The 20,222-nt window shown below is 37.2% G+C and overlaps 1 protein-coding gene across 3 annotated transcripts in view; it reads left to right on the forward strand.

Moving 5' to 3' along the window:
* The first annotated feature begins 1,188 nt into the window (after positions 1 to 1,188).
* LOC127811590 (alpha,alpha-trehalose-phosphate synthase [UDP-forming] 1-like) overlaps positions 1,189 to 20,222 on the forward strand; it is a 94,222-nt gene continuing 75,188 nt past the window's right edge. The window contains exons 1-7 of one of the 3 annotated variants that reach the window (XM_052351587.1): positions 1,189 to 1,403; positions 2,166 to 2,599; positions 2,714 to 2,811; positions 2,965 to 3,353; positions 9,261 to 9,375; positions 9,564 to 9,665; positions 12,756 to 12,906. In XM_052351587.1, the coding sequence (XP_052207547.1) occupies positions 2,236 to 2,599; positions 2,714 to 2,811; positions 2,965 to 3,353; positions 9,261 to 9,375; positions 9,564 to 9,665; positions 12,756 to 12,906 (1,219 nt within the window). In that variant the 5' untranslated portion in view covers positions 1,189 to 1,403; positions 2,166 to 2,235. Of the gene's footprint in view, positions 1,589 to 1,785; positions 1,805 to 2,165; positions 2,600 to 2,713; positions 2,812 to 2,964; positions 3,354 to 9,260; positions 9,376 to 9,563; positions 9,666 to 12,755; positions 12,907 to 20,222 lie in introns of those variants that run through there. The other 2 variants (XM_052351585.1, XM_052351588.1) reach the window with 2 other exon arrangements.

A 20,222-nucleotide genomic window follows, 5' to 3' on the forward strand; every position in this document is an offset into this window, starting at 1 on the left:
AATTATTTTCTTAATCAAGTTTTAAACATTAACAGAAACCCCTTATTCTAGTTACTTGAATCAATCAAATTTTGATAATTATTAAGCACTTGAGATAAGAAATGAGAAAGAGAGGAATGTCGTAAAGAGAGATAAAGAAGAGAAATTTATTTATAATTAAAAATAAAATATAAAGACAATTGATATAATTTAAATAAATTTCAAGAGTGACGAGTGAAATTTAAGTTCTAATTATGTATTAATTTTTAAGTTTTGTTCATTTCATATTGTGTTAGCCGTCAACTAAACTGTACATAAGAATATGAGTTGAAGTGACACAACTTTGATTAAGCCCTAACATAAATTTAGTCACCAACTATCCCATCAACACTCTTAAGCTTCATTAACTTTATTTTTCATTTTTCTTCATAAGGCACACTCATGGAAAGTGGGTCAAATTTGTTGGGCCAATAGGTCAAATGCCTATTATTTTCAATTTTTATTAAATTTATTATTAATTTTAATGAAATATTTCTAAATCACTTTTGACCTAATAAGTATATAATATCTACATACATTTTTCAAATGAAGAAAAAAAAACCCATTTAGCCTTTGAATTATTTAATTTTGGTCAATTTATTTTTTGAACTCTTTTTTTTTTTTTACCCAAATTCACTTTAAAATTTTTAAAATAATTTAAGACGGGTATCTTACCATGTCTTGAATGTAAAATACTTTTAAAATATCTAAAATACCCTCAATTTTTTTTTTCTCATTTTGTACTTATCCTGGTATCTTTTTCACGTTCTTTGCAGCTTTCTCTTTTATTTTTTTAAACATAAATCACTAAATTTTAACATTGATTCCGTACTTATGCGTGTTTTCTCACTATTCTCTTCTTAGTTTTTAATATCCCTCGAATCACATAGTAAAAAGAGAAAAAAAAAAGGGATAAAAAAGTAAATTTATTCCATTTTTAACAGCTGGGGAAAGCACTAGAATGCGGAGGTAATCAGTTAGGTCAGATAAATAAAGGGGATGGGATTATGGGGTGGCATAAGCATTGGCCCAAACCCAAAGTGCCCCCCATTATTATTATTATTATTATAAACAAAAACTTTCATTTAACCTTTCTTTCTTTTTCGGCAAATCTTTTTCACTTTGGTGGCACCTCACTTTGGCCTGACCTGACCTGACCTGACCTGCATGGCTGTAAGCCTTTTTGCTCCCCCGCCCCGCTTGCAAGCTTTCCACGAGGATTCTCGGCCACCGCAGAATCTCTCTCTCTCTCTCTCTCTCTCTCTGTCTCTCTCTCAGCTTTTGTCACCAAAGCCTTTCCCAGAATTACGAAAGGTTTTCCAAGTTCGTTTTCACCGCTCGGGGATTTAGAACCATCTCAATCGGTCGACATTTGGACTGATTAGGTGAAACCCATCCCATATTGCCCATACGGATCATACATACTGCGTTTCCTCTTTCTATCCCACTCGCGATTTCTTCTTCTCAACTGGGTTTGATTTTCTTCATTTGCCTGTTCTGGAAATTTTGTGATTATCTGCAATCTTTCTGGCGGTGATTATGCAGAGCTCCAAATTTTTACCCCCAAAAGGTTCTGTTTAAAATTGTATTGTTTTTTCAGATATGTTTTTCGCTTCAACTGGAACTGGATTTCTCCCATGCAATGTGCCGTTGTTTCTTCATCACAAACCCGCTGATTCTTGTTTTTGGCCTCGAGTATTTCTGGGTAACCCGTAATCACAGCCTTCAAATATACAGCGTCAAATTGTCATTCTGTTTCTTTCACTTGTTCTGTGAAGTTACTAAGGTCGCTGCTGCTCTTTCGTATCTCAATGTAGTGTGTAGAATGTGGGTTTTTTGCCCCATTTTTTGAAGGTTATTAAATTTGAATAACTAGGACTCAGTGGTAGACCCCATTCTCCTCCCCCAAACAATTCTGTGGATCCCATTCTCCCTGTTATCTTTTTGTGCACAACCCACTTTCTATCTTGATTGTGTTTTGATCATCAGTTTTTAGTAAAATTTTTCTACTGCAGTACAATTACTTATTTATTTACTGCTTGCTTGTTTGTTTGAAGATGGATTGTTCTGTCATGTCCTTTTTAGATTGTTGGGATTTGTGGTTTCATGACGAATTGATGGCTTAATTTGCTTTAATCAAAATGTAGAGAAGTTAATTATCTTGAGCGAAGCCCCCAACTGATGTGGTTGCTAGAGGTTCAGTTGTAGACTGCACACATGCCTGGAAACAAGTGCAACGGCAGCCCACCCATCCACACAAGTCGATTGCAAAGGCTTTTGGAACAAAGAGAACTAAGAAAGAGCAACAAGGCCTCTCATTATGCGAGTGAAAATAACAGAGGGATAGATCTCGCTTTGCACGAGCTGCGGTTGAGGGAAGGTGATAACTTGGGGGCTTCCTATGTGCACCAATATCCGGACAGGGCCTTGGCTTCCCTGGGATATGGTGAAGGGAATGGGAGACCCCTCAGGCAGAGACTGTTGGTGGTGGCCAACAGGCTGCCCGTCTCTGCGGTTCGGAGAGGCGAGGAGTCCTGGTCGCTGGAGATAAGCGCTGGGGGGCTAGTCAGTGCTCTTCTGGGTCAGTGTTTGACGAATTGATTTCCCCAATGCTTCTTGTTTATCATGACTTTCAAATGCCTTTTAATAACGGGTCATGTTTGGTTCCTAACCCAATTGGTTGAATTTTTTGCAGGCGTAAAGGAGTTTGAGGCGAGATGGATTGGCTGGGCTGGTGTTAATGTGCCAGATGAGGCTGGGCAGAGGGCACTTACTAAGGCTTTGGCTGAAAAGGTTTGAACCTTGATGCTAAAATTTCACCCTTTGTGATTTTTATCTGCACTTACACGAGTCTCTTGACGTCAGCCAATTGGCTGTTTGATTTTGATCAATGGAGAGTTTTTGTGAGCATCACTCAAGTTTTTCTTTTCTAAAAATTCATGGCAGAGATGTATTCCTGTGTTCCTTGATGAAGAGACTGTTCATCAATATTACAACGGATACTGTAACAACATATTATGGCCTCTTTTTCATTATCTTGGACTTCCACAAGAAGATCGCCTTGCCACTACCAGAAGTTTTCAGTCCCAATTTGATACATATAAGAAAGCAAATCAAATGTTTGCTGATGTGGTAAACGACCATTATCAAGAGGGTGATGTTGTTTGGTGCCATGACTACCACCTCATGTTCCTTCCAAAATGCCTGAAGGAACACAATAGCAAAATGAAAGTCGGTTGGTTTCTCCACACACCTTTTCCTTCTTCTGAAATCCACAGGACTCTCCCATCTCGGTCTGAGCTGCTGCGTGCAGTTCTTGCTGCTGATCTGGTTGGGTAAGTTATTGTATTTTTCTGCTTTAATGTTTAATCTTGTGCGGTTACACTTTTGCTACTTGGCATTGTTAATACCATAGTACTAATAAGGATTATTATCATCTCTTGCGAACCCTTAATCTTGAACCTAGGTATATGCTAGTCTCCATGCCAGTTCTTGTTCACACTGTTGTGCACCTGATGCCTGCATACTAGCTAAAGTAACTCTGAGGTTCAGAATCTTTGTGGGGTGTTCTATCTGTGGCTAAGAGTTACTTGCTTCTTGCTTTACCACTCACAGAGCGTAAAACCATGCTGTTAGCATGCTTTGACATATTTTTATATTCACCTAAACTATATTAACGTAGGCAACCTTGAAATATATTGAGGTGCAATCACGGTGGATCCCTATATCTTACTGGATTCGTCTGGCATTAGAAAATGCAGTTGGATATGTGTCTTTGCTTGTGTGCCTAGGTTTTGCATACTCTTGTTCTTCATATTTTCCCATGTTTTCTGTTCTTTCTATAAATTTTCAGAAGCATGTAGTTCTAGTAAAATCAGTTACAGACAATTTGTAAATTGACAATTAATTATTTCATCAAAATTTGCTGCCACATTGTTGAAAATTTTGAAGTGGCTCATGCAGTGCTTCTCACGGCATTTGTTCTTTCTTCATGAGAAGTGTTAAACCGTGATTCTAACTGATTGACGAGATTAAAAGCCCTTTTCTTAATCAATCCAAAATTTGGGATTTCACCATACCATAGGTAATATACATACTGTGGCAGTTTATAAATCTTTCTCATGAAAAATATTTTTGGTGGTGTCCAAATTTTCAACTTGATATAAATTCACCAATTACAATTGTGGATGTTGTTATGGTAAAACTTGAAGATCAAGTCATCCCCAAAGAAAATCAATTTGGATATCTTTAATCAGTCATCCAAAAAGATAGGGGAGATTAATAAAGATGTTTCCCTTGAATTAAGTCAAGATGGTTAAAATGGAAGAGTACATTTTCTGTTTTGTGTGATGGTGAGATTCTGTTAAAGCTAAAAGGAAAATTTGATAAAGTGGCTATAATTACAGCTTTGTTGTATGCACAAAATATTGGTTAGTAATAGAGTTGTAATTTTTGTTCTATTTTGTATTGTATTTTACACATTGATGTTGTTGTTTGTTAGTTTCTTATCATTTGTATTTTTGTTGCTGTAAGGGCATTTCTGTAATTTGACTATATTAGTTCTAGGTTATATTTATGGCCGAGATCTCAATGAGTAAAACGATTGATGAGGCTTTTCTATTCCTTCGTGTATTTATTCTCTGTTATGGTATTAGAGAAAATACTCAAAACCCTAGACTCGATTTCCGTTCTCCGTCGATCTCCGACGTCGTGAGTTCTAGGTACACTTCCTTTCTTCTTTGATCGACGCTGTGTGTTGTTTTTTTTTCTGGAGTCATTGTGAATCTCTGTTGTTCGGAGTTTTGCAAATTGGTATTACCGTCTTCCTTCTTCTTCACTTTTAGTGATCTCGAATCTTGCAATTGTATTCCATTATTGTTTTCCTTTACTTTGAATCTAATTGATCGCTCATACTTGTTCTATGGCGACTTCATTTCTGGAAATTTCTTCTTCGTCAATGAGCACCTCTACTATTGATGATGCCTCAAGTCCTTATTTCTTGCATCATTCTGATAGTCCTGGATTGCTATTGGTTTCTCAACCACTGATCGGAGACAACTACGCGTCATGGAGCCACGATGCTAATTGCTCTCTCGGTAAAGAAAAAATTAGGTTTTGTTAATGGCTTAATTTCTTGCCCACCAGGTGATGATCCTCTTTTCAATTCTTGGATCAGAAACAACAATATTGTGATCTCCTGGATTTTAAATTCTGTCTCTAAAAAATATTTGCAAGTGTGATATTCTCTGAATCTGCTTAGGATATTGGGAATGATCTTAAGGAAAGATATCAACAGTCTAATGGCCCTCAAATATTTCAGCTTAGGAGGGAATTGATGAACCTAACACAAGGCCAATTATTTGTTAGTGCTTATTTCACAAAACTTAAGATCATATAGGAAGAACTTAGCAATTATAGGCCAAACTGCTCTTGTGGAAGATGTTCATGTGGTGGTATAAAGGCCTTAGCAGATCACTATCACACTGAATATGTAATGCCATTCCTAATGGGCCTAAATGATTCTTATGCACAAGTTAGGGGACAACTGTTGCTAATGGATCCAATTCCTCCAATTAACAAGGTGTTTGCCCTAGTTATTCAAGAGGAAAATCAAAGGAATATTCATACTGTTGTTAATAATTTTGATCCAGTTACATTCTTTGTCAAACATGACAATAATAGGTCAAATCAAGATAGATCTCTAAAGAGGGAGAGGTCCATATGCAGTCATTGTGGTTTTACTGAGCATACAATTGACAAATGCTATAAGCTTCATTGGTATCTTCCTGGGTATAGGCCTAAACAGAGAAACATTACTTCTAACCAAATATCCCCTAACCAGCTCAAAAATCCTATTGTGAGTCAGGTTTCTAGATCAAATTCTTATTCTTCTCAGAGTCAGGAAGTTGAAGGTTTTATGCAATCGTTAAGTCCTCAACAATATCAAAATTTGTTGAGTGTGTTAAGCTCACATCTCACCATTGCTAAGACTACCAGTGCAGGACCTGCTCCTGATGCCTTTACTTTTGATTAGGCTTCAAGTATCTATTTTTCTATCTCTGTTGGTTCTTTGCTTAGTGACCCTCGATATTGGGTTTTGGATTCAGGAGCTACAAGTCATGTATGTTTTAGTCTATCATCCTTTGTTGAGCTAAAACCTATTCAGAACACTTATGTTACCCTTCTTGACCATACATGGATCTCAGTACTCTTTTTGGGTTGTGTTAAACTTGCCTCACATCTGGTGTTAGATAATGTCCTCTATGTGCCTCAATTTAAGTTTAATCTCATATCTGTGAGCGTATTGGTTAAAAAGAATACAATGAGTCTCAATTTTACCCCTCATGCGTGTGTTATTTAGGATATACACACTTTGAAGATGATTGGCAAGGGTGACTTGGTTGGAGGCCTATATGTCCTTAAAGCTGCAATTGATATGTCTATTAGTACAAATGTAAAGTTTTTTCATTATGCCATGGTAGCTAATGTTGTTAATAAAACTACATGGCATAAAAGACTAGGACACCTTTCTTTTAAGCAGCTAGACTTAATGAAGGATCAGTTACATTTTCATGATACTGGCTGTGATATTTGCTCTGTATGTCCATTGGCTAAGCAATGACAGTTGTCTTTTGTGTCAAAAAATCAATTGTCAAAGTGTGCCTTTGATCTGTGATACTTGGGGGCTGTATCATACACCTACTTATGCTGGACATACATATTTTCTCACCTTAGTTGATGATTATACGAGGTTTGCTTGGGTTTTCCTTATGAAACATAAGTCTGAGGCCAAGACTATTGTTCCTAAGTTTTTTTTCCTTGGTTGAGACTCAATTTAACAAGGTGATTAATAAATTTAGGTCTGACAATGCCCTCGAATTGAGATTTGCTGATTTTTTTGCTTCTAAGGGAGTCATACATCAATCCTCGTGTGTAGAGAGGCCTGAACAGAATTATGTGGTTGAAAGGAAACACTAACATCTCTTAAATGTGGCTAGGGCACTCTACTTTTAGTCCTGGGTTCCTATAAAATTTTACGGTGATTGTATCCTTACTGCTGCATACTTGATTAATAGATCACCTACCCCTCTTTTACACTCCAAAACTCCTTATCAATTGTTGTATCAAACTCTCGTAGACTATTCTTCATTTAGAGTTTTTGGTAGTCTTTGTTTTGCCTATACCTTGCCCTCACATAGATCCAAATTTCATCCTAGGGCCAAGGCTTGATTTTTTATTGGCTATCCACCAAACATCAAAGGCTACAAGTTGTATGATCTCACAGCAAAATCTATCATCATCTCTCGGGATGTCCAATTTCATGAGCACATATTTCCCTTCCATTCTATCACCTCTTCTGATGAGATAGTTGAGCCATTTCTTGATCTGGTTTTACCAGTCCCTGTACATGATTTGATTCCGCCTTCCTCTTTGCTTACCACTTCTTACAATCTCCCTGAACTTGTTGTTGATCCATCTTTTTCTCATTCCATTTCCCCTATTCCCATCTGTAGGTCTTCTCGGGCTACTCGGCCACCTACATATCTACAAGATTTTCATTGCATCCTTTTATCTCATCGCCCCACCTCTTTTGACCAAAACTTCATATCCTTTACATCATTATGTCTCTTATTCTAAACTTTCTCCTACTCACAACTCTTTTCTTCTTCAAGTCTTTGCTGATTTTGAACGTTAATACTACCACCAAACAGTTAAGTATGCCCACTGGAGAGATGCAATGAAAGCTAAATTAGATGCCATGCATCTTAATCACACTTGGAGTGTTACATCCTTGCCTTCCCACAAGCATGCTATTGGGTATAAATGGGTTTATAAAATTAAATACAAATTTGATGGTTCTATAGTAACGTACAAGGCTCGCTTGGTAGCTAAGAGGTATACATAACAAGAGGGGTTGGATTTTCTTGATACATTTTCTCCTGTAGCGAAATTGGTGACTGTTAAGGTCTTGCTTGCCCTAGTTGCTATAAATGGGTTCTTACTCAATTGGATGTGAATAATGCCTTTCTTAACGGGGATCTTTTTGAGGAAGTCTATATGGAATTACCACTTGGTTACAAGCCTTCACTCTCGGTTGGTAATAAGGGAGAGAAATTAGTTTGTCGGTTACATAAGTCTATATATGGGTTGAAACAAGTTTCAATGGTTCTCAAAATTTTCTCAAGCTATTCTTCAATTTGGTTTTTTCTTCTCTCGAATTCATTGTATCTTGAAGTGTGCGCTGGTGAGAGAAAATACTAGTTGTTAGCCTTTGTAATCTCATTGAGAATAGCTTGGTTCATAGAGCTGTGAGTGCAATGCGATTGTAACATCCTTTTATTTCAAGATAGTGGAAGCCTGAAGCCCCTAACAGTCTGGACGTAGGATCTACCTATTCAAGGTGGTCAGAACCAAGATAAAATCCGGTGTTCTTTGTGTGTTTGTGTTGTTTTCTTGTTCTTCCCTAATTTGTCTATTCTATGAAAAGTCTTGTGTTTCTCTTGAGGGTTGAGTGTGAGTGTGTGAAGCGGGAAGTGAATCAATAATTAGTATTGATATTCTTAGTAGTTTGCCCCAGTTGTTACAGGCAGGGTTTGTACAGATTCAGTTTATTTTTGGAATGAATACTGTTATGATTCAGTTATTGACTATTGTTATTATTGTCATGATATGATATAGACAGAGGCTTGCTTATCCTAATGGACCTTTGGTTCATTAAGGGTTAGTGCCAGTCATGGGCCCCCAACATGTTGTGCCAGCAATTGAGTGATGTTTTTATGAAAAGTTTCCAACTTCAGTACTCTACTGCATAGATTATAGTTTTCCCCACAATTTTGAAGCGCTATGCTGCTCTCTTGTTTATTACTGTAGCACAATGTCAACATGTTGACTTTCTTGATAATCAAGTTCTCGTGGATGCCGATGCTCTACAAGCACTACCATTTTCCCCAGCATATAACTTAAGGAACTCACTCACCTATTCGAGAGTGGTGGAGGATAAGAGGGTAAAATAACCATTCAGAAATATGGATGCCCTTATTAGAATTGACAGTTTATTTCTCCCTCAGTAGATGCCTTTATCTTCTTATTTTATCAACTTGATGTACATTTGGCTGTGATACAATCATGTGATTCTTTATCTAAACCATAATTTTGTTTCATATTTTGGTTTTGGCAATCAATTTGTAATTGAGTTAATGTTAAACTTGCAAAAAACTAATTAGTTGAGTTTTGTATTTTAGTTTCCACACCTATGACTACGCAAGGCATTTTGTGAGTGCGTGCACTCGCATTCTTGGACTTGAAGGTACACCTGAGGGAGTAGAGGATCAAGGCAGGCTGACTCGAGTGGCGGCAGTATGTTGAAAATTGAAGTTTTCATTTTCTGTCTTTCCTTTTTATTGTCTTTGTGTCTTTGAATCATTTATGTATTTGTGTTGCCTGGATGTTTTATCATATTTAAAGGTTCAAAAGTTCCATTTGGAAAAACCTTTGATGATGATTTTGGTAAACTTATTTCTGGTTTTATGTTCATTGGATTGCAGTTTCCTATTGGGATAGATTCAGATCGGTTCATCCGGGCACTTGAGGTTCCTAAAGTACAGGAACACATCAGAGAACTAAAAGAAAGATTTGCTGGGCGAAAGGTTGGTGTTATCTTCCTTCTTTGCTATTTTTTATCATTATCTTGTAAAAGCTTAGTTTTGAATTTACAACTATTGGATGGATTATCTTAACTGAAATTTAGTTGTTTTTGTAAGATGTTGCTAGCTATTTGTAAAATTGGCCTCTAATTTTGTGAGTAAGTAATTAGGAATTAACTTAGTGGTTAAAGGAGTGCTTAAGAGAGCCAATTACTGGATTGATGTTCAGTTTTGAGCTAGACTTTTATAGTCGGGACAAACTTAAGTTCTTCCATCTCAAGCATTGTGGACGCATGGTATGCCTGCAATCATTGGATATTGGATATGGTCATAGAATTATTGCTGTTGGTTATGCCACTATGCTATCTGGTAACATCTCTTGGTACAAAGCCTCTTTTTGACTCCTAGATCATAGTTTTATCTTCCAAAAAATTATGTTTCTCATTTATTAAGTCTGGTTTGCTAATATTGGTTTTACTTTTGCGCTTTATTACTTCTCTACATAAAATTTATTAAAAAATACATGTGTAGTTTCTATCAACCTGGTTTTTAGTTGGGATTCCAGAAATGGATCTCCCTTTTGCAACATATTATTGAAGGAGGGAAATTTGAATAATCGTCGTAAATTCTTCCAGACTGCAAAATAGTTTTCAAATTCTTAGAGCATATTTTGAAAATCTAGGTTGGTTTGCCTAATAAATAGGTGAAAACAATTTGGTGGGAAAGTGGCGATGTGGATATTATGTGGGATCTCAAGAGGAGGATTGGTAAAAGAGGGAGGTAGCAGCAGCAGAAAGAACAGATCAGTCTGTTTCACATTAAGTGAAGAGAACAAGTATTGATGAAGTATAGACTTTTAATAGCAAGGCGAACATGTCATTAGTTGCTTATGTGGAAATTTAGGAGAACATTTAAGGCTTTATGTGTGCTCCTATTAGCGGAAGAACTTGCAATGGGAGGCAAAAGGTTTTCATAAGCTTTTAGAATATCCTAGTGTAGAGGAGTCTGCAAAAGATATCTCAGTTTTACAGAATGACATAAAAAGATTCTCTTTTACTGCCTGGCCCAGAACAGCCCTGAAGTTGTTCTTCAGCTGCACCATAGGTCAGTACTCAAGACTTGTGTGACTATCACGAAGTGCTTGTAGCTTTTCTTATGAGGTGGGGAAGGGACAAAAAGTGTTCCATATTTTATTCATGTGTTAGGTATATATACAGCTTTACAAGGTACAACTCAAGAAAACAAATAACTATGTACAAGGCTAAGCATGTACAATAATATAAAGCTAATATTCTCCCTCAAGCAGGCGCATATACATCATATGTGCCTAGCTTGGTACAGATGTAGTCAAGTTGTGGACCTTTTTTAAGAAGATCAGCCAACTGGTTATTAGAGTGAACAAATGAAGTACCAATTTCTCTAGAAATCAACTTTTGTCTCACAAAGTGACAATCTATCTCTATGTGTTTGGTTTGCTCATGAAAAACTAGATTAGAGGCAATATGTTGGGCTTCCTGATTATCACAAATAAGCTGCATAGGCTAATCTCCAATTCTCAACTCCTTAGGAAGTTGCTTGAGCCAAACAAACTCACATGTGGCTAAAGCCATGTCTCGATTCTTTGCTTTTGTGCTAGATCCAACCACATCATTTTGCTTCTTACTCTTCTAAGACGCTAATTACCCACAACTAAGACATAATAGCTCGAGGTAGAGTGTCCATTTGTAAGACAACCAACCCAATCTGCATTGGTTTATCCAACAACATTTGTGTCCTTTTTTCTCAAAGAACAAGCCTTTACTAGCAGGAGCACCCTTAATATACCTCAAAATATTTACTAAAGCATGCTAGTGGCTATCACAAGGGGTGCCCGAGAACTAACTCACCACACTAACAACAAAAGAGATGTCGATGTTAGATCTGAAAATCTGACAGAGGGCTCTCACCAATTGCGGTGAGAATTTGGGAAGAAGCGAGGGGGATTATAGAAGAATGTAGGGAGAATTAGAAGAACAAAGAACGGGGGAAGGATCGAGAGAGAGAGAGAGATCTCAATTATGGTATTAGATGATCTCAATTGGGCATGGTCAGTTTGTTTATATACTGATCCAACAATCCATGTGACGCTAATTGTCCGCCAAGCTCTAGAAAATACAACTGCATTAAGCTATCACTTTAGGTACAAACAATTAAAGTTGAAACTACCTGTGTACAACTACTCACTGCTTATAGCTCCCTATACAAGGTACCACCACTTATTAACATTGGGTACATGACAATTTTCCTCCCCTTAGCACAACAATAGGTGTTTTCGTGATCAGGAGAGATCTGCCTCACAGGTTGGGTCGTCAGATTCAGTGCGCTATGTAGGCCCATTTGACGACTGTCTGATTTAGGTCGTCTCTTCAAAGTCACGCTCTTTGTCATGTTTGACAACTTCTGAGGGACCATATTTTTTCTCCTCATTGAGTTGCTGTTTGTTTGTCTTTGGAGGCTGGTTGATGTAATCCTAGAGCAAATAATTATTGGTTTTTTTGTTTGTTTGTTTGCTAGTAATCATTTTAGCAGATTAGTTGTTTCAAGTTGGTTTGTTGGCATCGATTATCTTCTGACTAGTGTATATATTACAACCCTTAATCCTAATAGGTGAGGTTGGCTACGTAATTACTACCTCTCCAACTACCTTATATAAAAATACACTTACCTGAAAAGATAAAAAAGAAAAGAAAAAGAAGACATAACCACCTACTTTTTAATTTGACTGTCTAGTTTTTCATTTACTGAGAGGTTATGGTCATGTTTGATTGGAATACATGAAGATATTAGTATTGAGCAAAGTTTGATTTTAATGTGCTGACATATGTTGCGAATAAATGAATATAAATAAAATAAGAATGAATCAATAAAACGGGGCATATTTGAAAATTTAGTGTATTTGACAGTCAAGATCTTGAAAATTTTTCTAAGTCTAAGAGATTAGTCTATAACGGGAGGTACAAGATTTTTTTTTTGCAAAACATCTTCCTTATTTTTCATTAATTGATATGGATTTTTCTAGACTTTAGCTCTAATACTATTCTTCTTGTTGTATAGGTAATGTTAGGTGTTGATCGCCTTGATATGATAAAAGGCATTCCCCAAAAGATACTTGCATTTGAAAAGTTTTTGGAGGAGAATCCGAATTGGCGTGATAAAGTAGTTTTGCTACAAATTGCTGTGCCAACAAGAACTGATGTCCCTGAATGTACGCTATTTTCAATAACGTCCTTAATGTTATTCATTGTATTGCTTGCTTATACTGCTAGAATTGTTTCATGTCAAATGGTTTATTATCTTGAGTTAATTTCCTTTTCAACTGCATTATCTGATAATTTAAGTTATTTTAATTTCGTTAAAAGAAAAAAGAATTCTCTAGAAACATTAGCAGATCCATTGGAGCCATGGCACGAACCAATTCTCTGGAAAAATTGGTTGTTTACGAGGGGAGTTTTTATTCTGCTAGATGATGCCAAGGCTTTTCCAACCATACATTTTTTTTAGCATATACCTTCTTCCCCTGAATCTAAGGGATTTAAATTAAGTAGAAGAAAAATAGAATATATGGAATGTAAATTTAGTAAGAATGCAAGATTGGAGGATGTTATAATAAATTGGAAGATCAAATCATACAAAGAAAAGACCATTTTCGATATTTGGGATCAGTGATTCAAAAAGATGAAGAAATTCACGAGGATGTCACGCATAGAATTAAGGCAGGTTGGCTAAAATGGAGAAATGCATCGGGAGTGTTATGTGATGGTAAAATCCCATTAAAACTGAAAGGAAAATTCTATAGGACTAGTTTTGTTGTATGGCTCAGAATGTTGGGCAGTCAAATACCGGCATGAGCAAAAGGCGAGCATAGCGGAGATGAGGATGCTAAGATGGATGTGCGGCCATACAAGAAAAGATAAAATTAGAAATGAAGTTATTCGTAATAAGGTAGGAGTAGTGCCAATCGAGGAGAAGATGTGAGAGACTAGACTAAGATGGTTTGGTCATGTGAGAAGAAAACCAAGAGATGCTCCTATGAGGAGAGTTGATGAAATAGAATAATTAGTCAAAAAAAGAGGTAGAGGCAGACCCAAAAAGATTTTGGGAGAGACATTAAAGTTTGATATGAAATGTATGGACCTAAATGAAGATATGACAAAAGACGGAAATACATGGAGGTCTAGAATTCATGTAGCCAACCCCACATAGTGGGATAAATGCTGGATATGTTGTTGTTGTATATACCTTCTTCCTCTATCTGCAAAACTGTCTTCACGTACATGCACCCTAACGCTGATGCCCTACTTCCTCTCTTATGCCCTTTTTGGGACCAGCTTTTCTTGCAGGAAATAAGCCAAGGAAAATAGTTAAGGTAGATGGCACTTTTGATAATGGATTAAAAAGTGTTTTCTTAAATTTCTGTTGTAGGGTACTTTTGCTCACCTATTGCTTTTTTGGACTTTTATCCTGAAATGACTATACTATCCTATAACAATATGGTTCTGTTAATCTGGTGTATGCTAATGAGTTTAAAATGAGTTATTTTGACTTTGTTGTAATATAATAACATTTTTTCTGAATATTTAAATAATGTGGGGCTTATTATCGTATAACTATTTTTTTCACAGTTAATATAATCAATTAAATTACAATATGTGAGGCTCAAAATTTCATGCTTCTCATGCCAAAGAGCATGAAATTTTGAGTTCTCTTCACGGCAGAATATTGACAATGTTCATTGAGCAAGTAATTTATTAGGAGAGCTTTGATCAATATTTCATTTCGATAATTATTAGCTTAATATGGATACAATGAAAATTATTCTTGTTAAATGTATTGACTTTGATCTTAACTAATTGATTGCGAAATGGATTTAGAATAACATTTTCAACTCGTAAGGAATCATGTTTCTAAAGGAAGAGTTTGGATTCTATCTCCTTGGAACTTTTTTAAAGAATTGATTAACATTTTTCACTTAAAACGTTTTGTTGAAAAATGTAATTGATGAAGATAATAGAGACAAATATTTCGAAAAACAATATTTGAGGTGTAAAAGTAGAAATTAATATTGTTTATTGTTTTATTAGTTTCTTTATTATAATTTGTTTCCTAAGTTTCTTTTCATTTCTTTTATTTCCTAGAATCCTAATTAGATAGGGAGTACCTTTATAATGTTAATTAGATTATACCAAGGAATCCTAATTAGAATATGTTTCTGTAGAAATATTTTATTGGTAGAGTATATGCTAAGCATATTCTTCTTTCTTTTCAATATTATTCTTTCCTTTCATATTGTACTCTTCCTCTATAAATACAAGAGAGGAATCCATGTTATCTTCAAGATTACAGAAAATAGAGAAATATTTTTCTCATCTCCCTTAGTTTTCATGGTATCAGAGTAGGAATTAGGAATTAAATCACAACTGTTAACTGTGAAACCCTAGCAGCCCAACAATCACAGTCGTTCTCTGTGAAATCCTAGGTTGCTCTTAATCCCTCTGCCATACCCCAAGAATTGGTCTCCATTGTCTAGAAGTCGGAAGTTAAGAAGCAACCAGAGATCGCTGTAGAAGTTGGAAGCCAGATACCGTCGCCGTTGTCGAGTGAGGAAGACGAATGTCAGTGGAGATAGCTGCCGGAATGATTGCCATCGTTGACGAAGATGACCACAGGCCTGCTTGCTGCTGCAATCGGACTGTATCGCTATCACCAAATTTGTTTCCCTTCTCTGGCCACGATGCTGTCGCTGCCACCGCCAACCAGATCTGATCCTCGCCCACCCAGATTCGACCACCGTTGCCACGATTTGCGCTGTCGCCGGCTACCAGCTCCCAGATCCGCGTGCCCAGTTTCATGGGTCACCGCCGCTGTTGTCGCCCAGATCCGACCATTGAATCGCTTCGTCTTTGACTTCACCGGAGGGGTGAGGGAAGGGGGAGTCAGATCCAACCACCCGTGTCTTAAGGTCGCCGCCACTCTAGTTGCGCCGTTGCCGACTAGATCTATCCATGCCACCGCTGACCATATTTATCTTCGGCCGCTGTCATCAGATCTGATTGTTTTGCGTCAAGATCCAGCCACCACCAGCTGCGTTTTTGCCAGATTTGTTAGCCACCACAACTGTCGTCCATTATCAACGGCCATTGCCTTCCTTTTGGCCACTGATGTCTAGATCTAGCCCATCGCCGGCTCCTTAGATCTAGCCGACGTACGTCCCTCAACTGTCGCCAATGACCACCTTCACCTCTGCCACTGGTTCGGTCTTAGGCACCACCGTCATTGCCTTGTTCTAAGGTCATTGTCGCACTTTGGTTTTGTTTGGCTGGCCGACGACATCCTCACGAGTTCCTTTTTTGGCTATTCAGCCAACCTAGATCTTAAGTCTCCCATTGTTGGCTATTCAACCAACCCAAATATTAACTCAGATCCGATCTAGATTTGGTTTAACCCATTGGGCTGTTCCAGACTTGTTACAGATTACCAGCCTATTTCAGATCTATTTGTTTGCCCATATTTGACCTAGATTTGGTACTTTTGGTCTGTCTTCAATTTGGTTTTTCATTTAAATGATTTTATATTGTTTTGGGTTATTTAATGGCTACATTGAAGTACGGTATTCCTCTGTTGGACTCTTTAATCAATTAGTCACAAGCAAGACCCTGTAGAAAAGAACAACTCATTCAAATTCTGAAACTGCTACAGTCTAATCCATTATTTGGTACACTTAATTGTTCTTTGGCCCATTTAGGTAGAACTCCTTTAGCCTTGTCAAGTTCCTTAAAATCTGCTCCGTGGATCATTGATTCAGGAGCATCTGATCACATGACCAGCTTCTCCAATCTATTCGTTTCATATACTCCTTGTTTAGGTAGTGAAAAAGTAAGAATAGAAGACGACAGTTTTTCTTCTATTGCTGGCAAAGGCCTCATTAAATTCTTTGAAAGTATTGATCTGTTCCTAAACTTACGTGTAATCTTTTGTCGGTCAGTAAACTCTCAAAAAATTCTAATTGCCGTATTATCTTCTTCGAATCTTATTGCCTATTTCAGGACCAGAACTCGGGGAAGACAATTGGCAGTGCTAGAGAGATAAATGAACTTTATTACTTCAATGAGGATTTCTTCGGTAATAAAAAAGCTCATGGATTGAGTGGTAAGTGTTCAATTTTTGTTTTTGATCGAATAATGCAATGGCATCTTAGCATGGATGTGTCTTTCATGGAGAATCAACCCTATTTTAGCAAAAATCATCTCGAGGGAGAGAATATTGTAGAAGAAGATAATTTTTTTAAAATTTTTGAATCTCTCCCAAATATGTTTGATATGATTGACACTCCACTCCACTCTGATAAACGATCCAAGAAAACTGGTGCTCAAAACAATAAAGAACAAGTTGCGTCTAGTTCACAGGTGCCAAGCATAATGGAGTTGGAACTAGGGGGAGAATTACTACAAACGGATCAAAGCAATCCGAAACCTGAGCATCAGTTTTATATCAGAAGAAAATCTCAGAGAAATGCTATTGATCCGAATATCCTTCCAGTAACTGAGCAGTTGGCATATTTGAATGATGGTCCTTCTTCCACTCAGGGTAATTCTAAACTTACTCCTTCAAATTCTTCTTCAGTTGATTTGTCTAATCTTGATGTCCCCATTGCCACTAGAAAAGGAGTAAGATCTTGTACTAAACATCCTATCGCCAAATACCTATCATATAAAAAATTGTCCAATAGCCACAAGACATTTCTTTCAAATATTTCTACAGTTTTTATCTATTAGTTGTCTGTAAATAATCCTTTAGTGAAGTGTTGAAAGATAGTCTTTGATGAATAATATTGAATATTGTTATTAGTTTTGAGTAATCGAGCTTACTCTTGCTTCTTTAGTTTGGATTTTGCATCAATTGGTGTTAGTGCCGAAGTCTTGAATCCTTTTAAGGGGTTTTCTAAGTTTTCTAGAAAAACTCAACTACCTTCATCCCCCAATCCATTGCAGCAATCAACCCATTGATAATCCAGTGTCATTGAAAGCTACACAACCCAAAAGCTCTGCCCTTTTTTCTATTGCTGCCATTACTGATATTTGAAACCAACAATAGCAACAGTGTCAGAATCCTCAACCAGCAATGTTGGAAAACCCTAGCCACAAAAGCCATCACCATCGAGATCCTTTGTCGACCCTTGCCAGAGAGTTTGAAATAGTCCCTCCTGAACCATAACTGTTGATTCTTGGCCAGAAATATAAGGAATGTTTGGTTGGAATCATTCCTTAATTTAAGAGATTGATTGGCCAAATCATCCCTAGTTTAGAGACTGATTTTAATAAGTAATTACCAGCTTGGTTTTTGGATACTTTCCTATTTTTTGTGCAGTTAACCTTTCCTATTTTTTTGTACAGCCTATCTTTCCTAGTTTAGCACAAATGTAATATTTCCTATGGTGTAAATTTCTAACCTTATAAATGGGGTTGTACCACACATTTGAATTATATGATACAGTTTTATTTCTTTTATTTCTCACATGGTATCAGAGCTGTAGTTTCATTCTTCTCGTTGCCTTCATTGTCTGATTATTGTGTGCCTTCATCACCATAGTGTTGCCTTCACTGCTTTATTCTTTTTGGCCTTCATTGCCTAATATACCTACCAGCTATTGTACCATGTCAGAAATCTTTGAAACAACCACTCCTTTAGTTGCAGTAAATGTTGTTCCATTTGAACAACCACCTGCTAATACTCTTATTTGTGAGCTACAAGGGATGCATTCATACTGACTGGATTCCAGGAACTGTTGAGTTGTATATGGAGATAGTTAGCATTATGTCATGGCTTATGTCATGAGTTAGCATTATGTCATGATTATGTCATGGTATTTGCATATATATGTTCCTTCTTTTAGTTTGTAAGATAATAGAAATTCCTTTATCTTTTCTTAGGTTTTTCTCTTCTAATTATTTTCTCACATGATATCATATTCACCAGTGAGAAAACCCTAAGCCGTTGCTGTGTATCTTTTCCAGCGATTTTCAAACCCTAATTTTCTCTCTCCTTGCCGCCGTTGTCAAGGCTGAAACTCCACTATCTGGCCACCGGTTGCTAGAACTGCCGCCACCATAGGGTTTGTCGTCGTCAGATTGACCAACCACTAGAGACCCATTGCCACCAGAAGTCTCAAGCACTGTCACGCACCACTGCAAACTTTCTAACCCGTTGTCAAGCGCCGACGCATGGGAGTGTGTGTCTCGCCAGAATTTCACTATCCTTTTCCCAACACTCGCTGCATGGGAGTGTGGATCTCACAACTAGACATTGTTGCCACTTCCTGTCAAATTTAGAGGCTTTCCCTATGTCTTCATGAGAAGATCTCAGCCCATTCTAGATTCCCAGTTGGAGCCAACATCTACTCCTAGTCCAAGTATTGAAATCCCTCAATCAGCCACTTATTCCAATTCCATTCCCAGTGATTTGGACTTGCCTATTGCTATTTAGAAAAGGGAATAGACATTGTATACAACATCCATTAGCCAACTACATTTCCTATCATCGGCTCTCACCCCAACATAAAAGCTTCTTGTCCTCTCTTAATGCCATTGTCATTCCTAAAACAGTTGAAGATGCATTAAAGGATCATAATTGGACATAGGTCATGCAAGAAGAGATGAGAGCTTTGGAAAAGAACCAAACTTGGGATATGGTGCCTAGACCAAAGAGCGTTCGACCTGTGGGCTGCAGATAGGTGTTTGACTTAAAATATAAGGTCGATGGCACATTGGAGGGATATAAGGCACGGTTGATTGCTAAGGGGTACACACAAACTTATGGAATAGATTATTTGGAGACCTTTCCACCAGTGCAAAGATGACAACGGTTTGGACCCTCCTATCATTGGCTGCATATTGTGATTGGCAATTACAGTAGTTTGATGTAAAAAATGCCTTTCTCCATGGTGATTTAGAGGAGAGAGTTTTTATGGAGCCACTATCAGAGTTTAATAAAGAAGCTTCAGGCAAGGTGTGCAGACTGAAAGAGGCTCTCTACAGGCTTAAGCAGTCTCGCAGAGCATGCTTTGACAAATTTTCTAAAACTACGAGACATATGGGATGTCGGCAAAGTAGGGGAGATCATACCCTTTTTATTAAACATTCAATAAAGGGTTTGAACTTAGTGAGAGAGAGAGAACTCTTGTGGGAGAAAATTTCAGTGTATTGAATTAATAGATAGTACACCTATATATATAAATAGTACATGGGCCTCGGGCCCTGACATAAAGCTAACCTTAGGTGTAATATAACAAACATAACAATCACCTTTATATACAACTCAACACTCCTCCTCAAGCTAGAGCATACGTATTATACACCAAACTTGTTACAAATATATCTAATATGAGGACCTTTGAGAGATTTAGTAAAGATATCTGCTAATTGGTCATTTGAATTGACAAAATCTGTGGTAATACAGATAGATAAAATTCTTTCGAATGAAGTGACAATTTATCTCGATATGTTTAGTCGTCTCATGAAAGACTGG

Source organism: Diospyros lotus, chromosome 10 (genome assembly GCF_014633365.1).
Source record: "Diospyros lotus cultivar Yz01 chromosome 10, ASM1463336v1, whole genome shotgun sequence".
Classification (NCBI taxonomy): Eukaryota; Viridiplantae; Streptophyta; class Magnoliopsida; order Ericales; family Ebenaceae; genus Diospyros; species Diospyros lotus.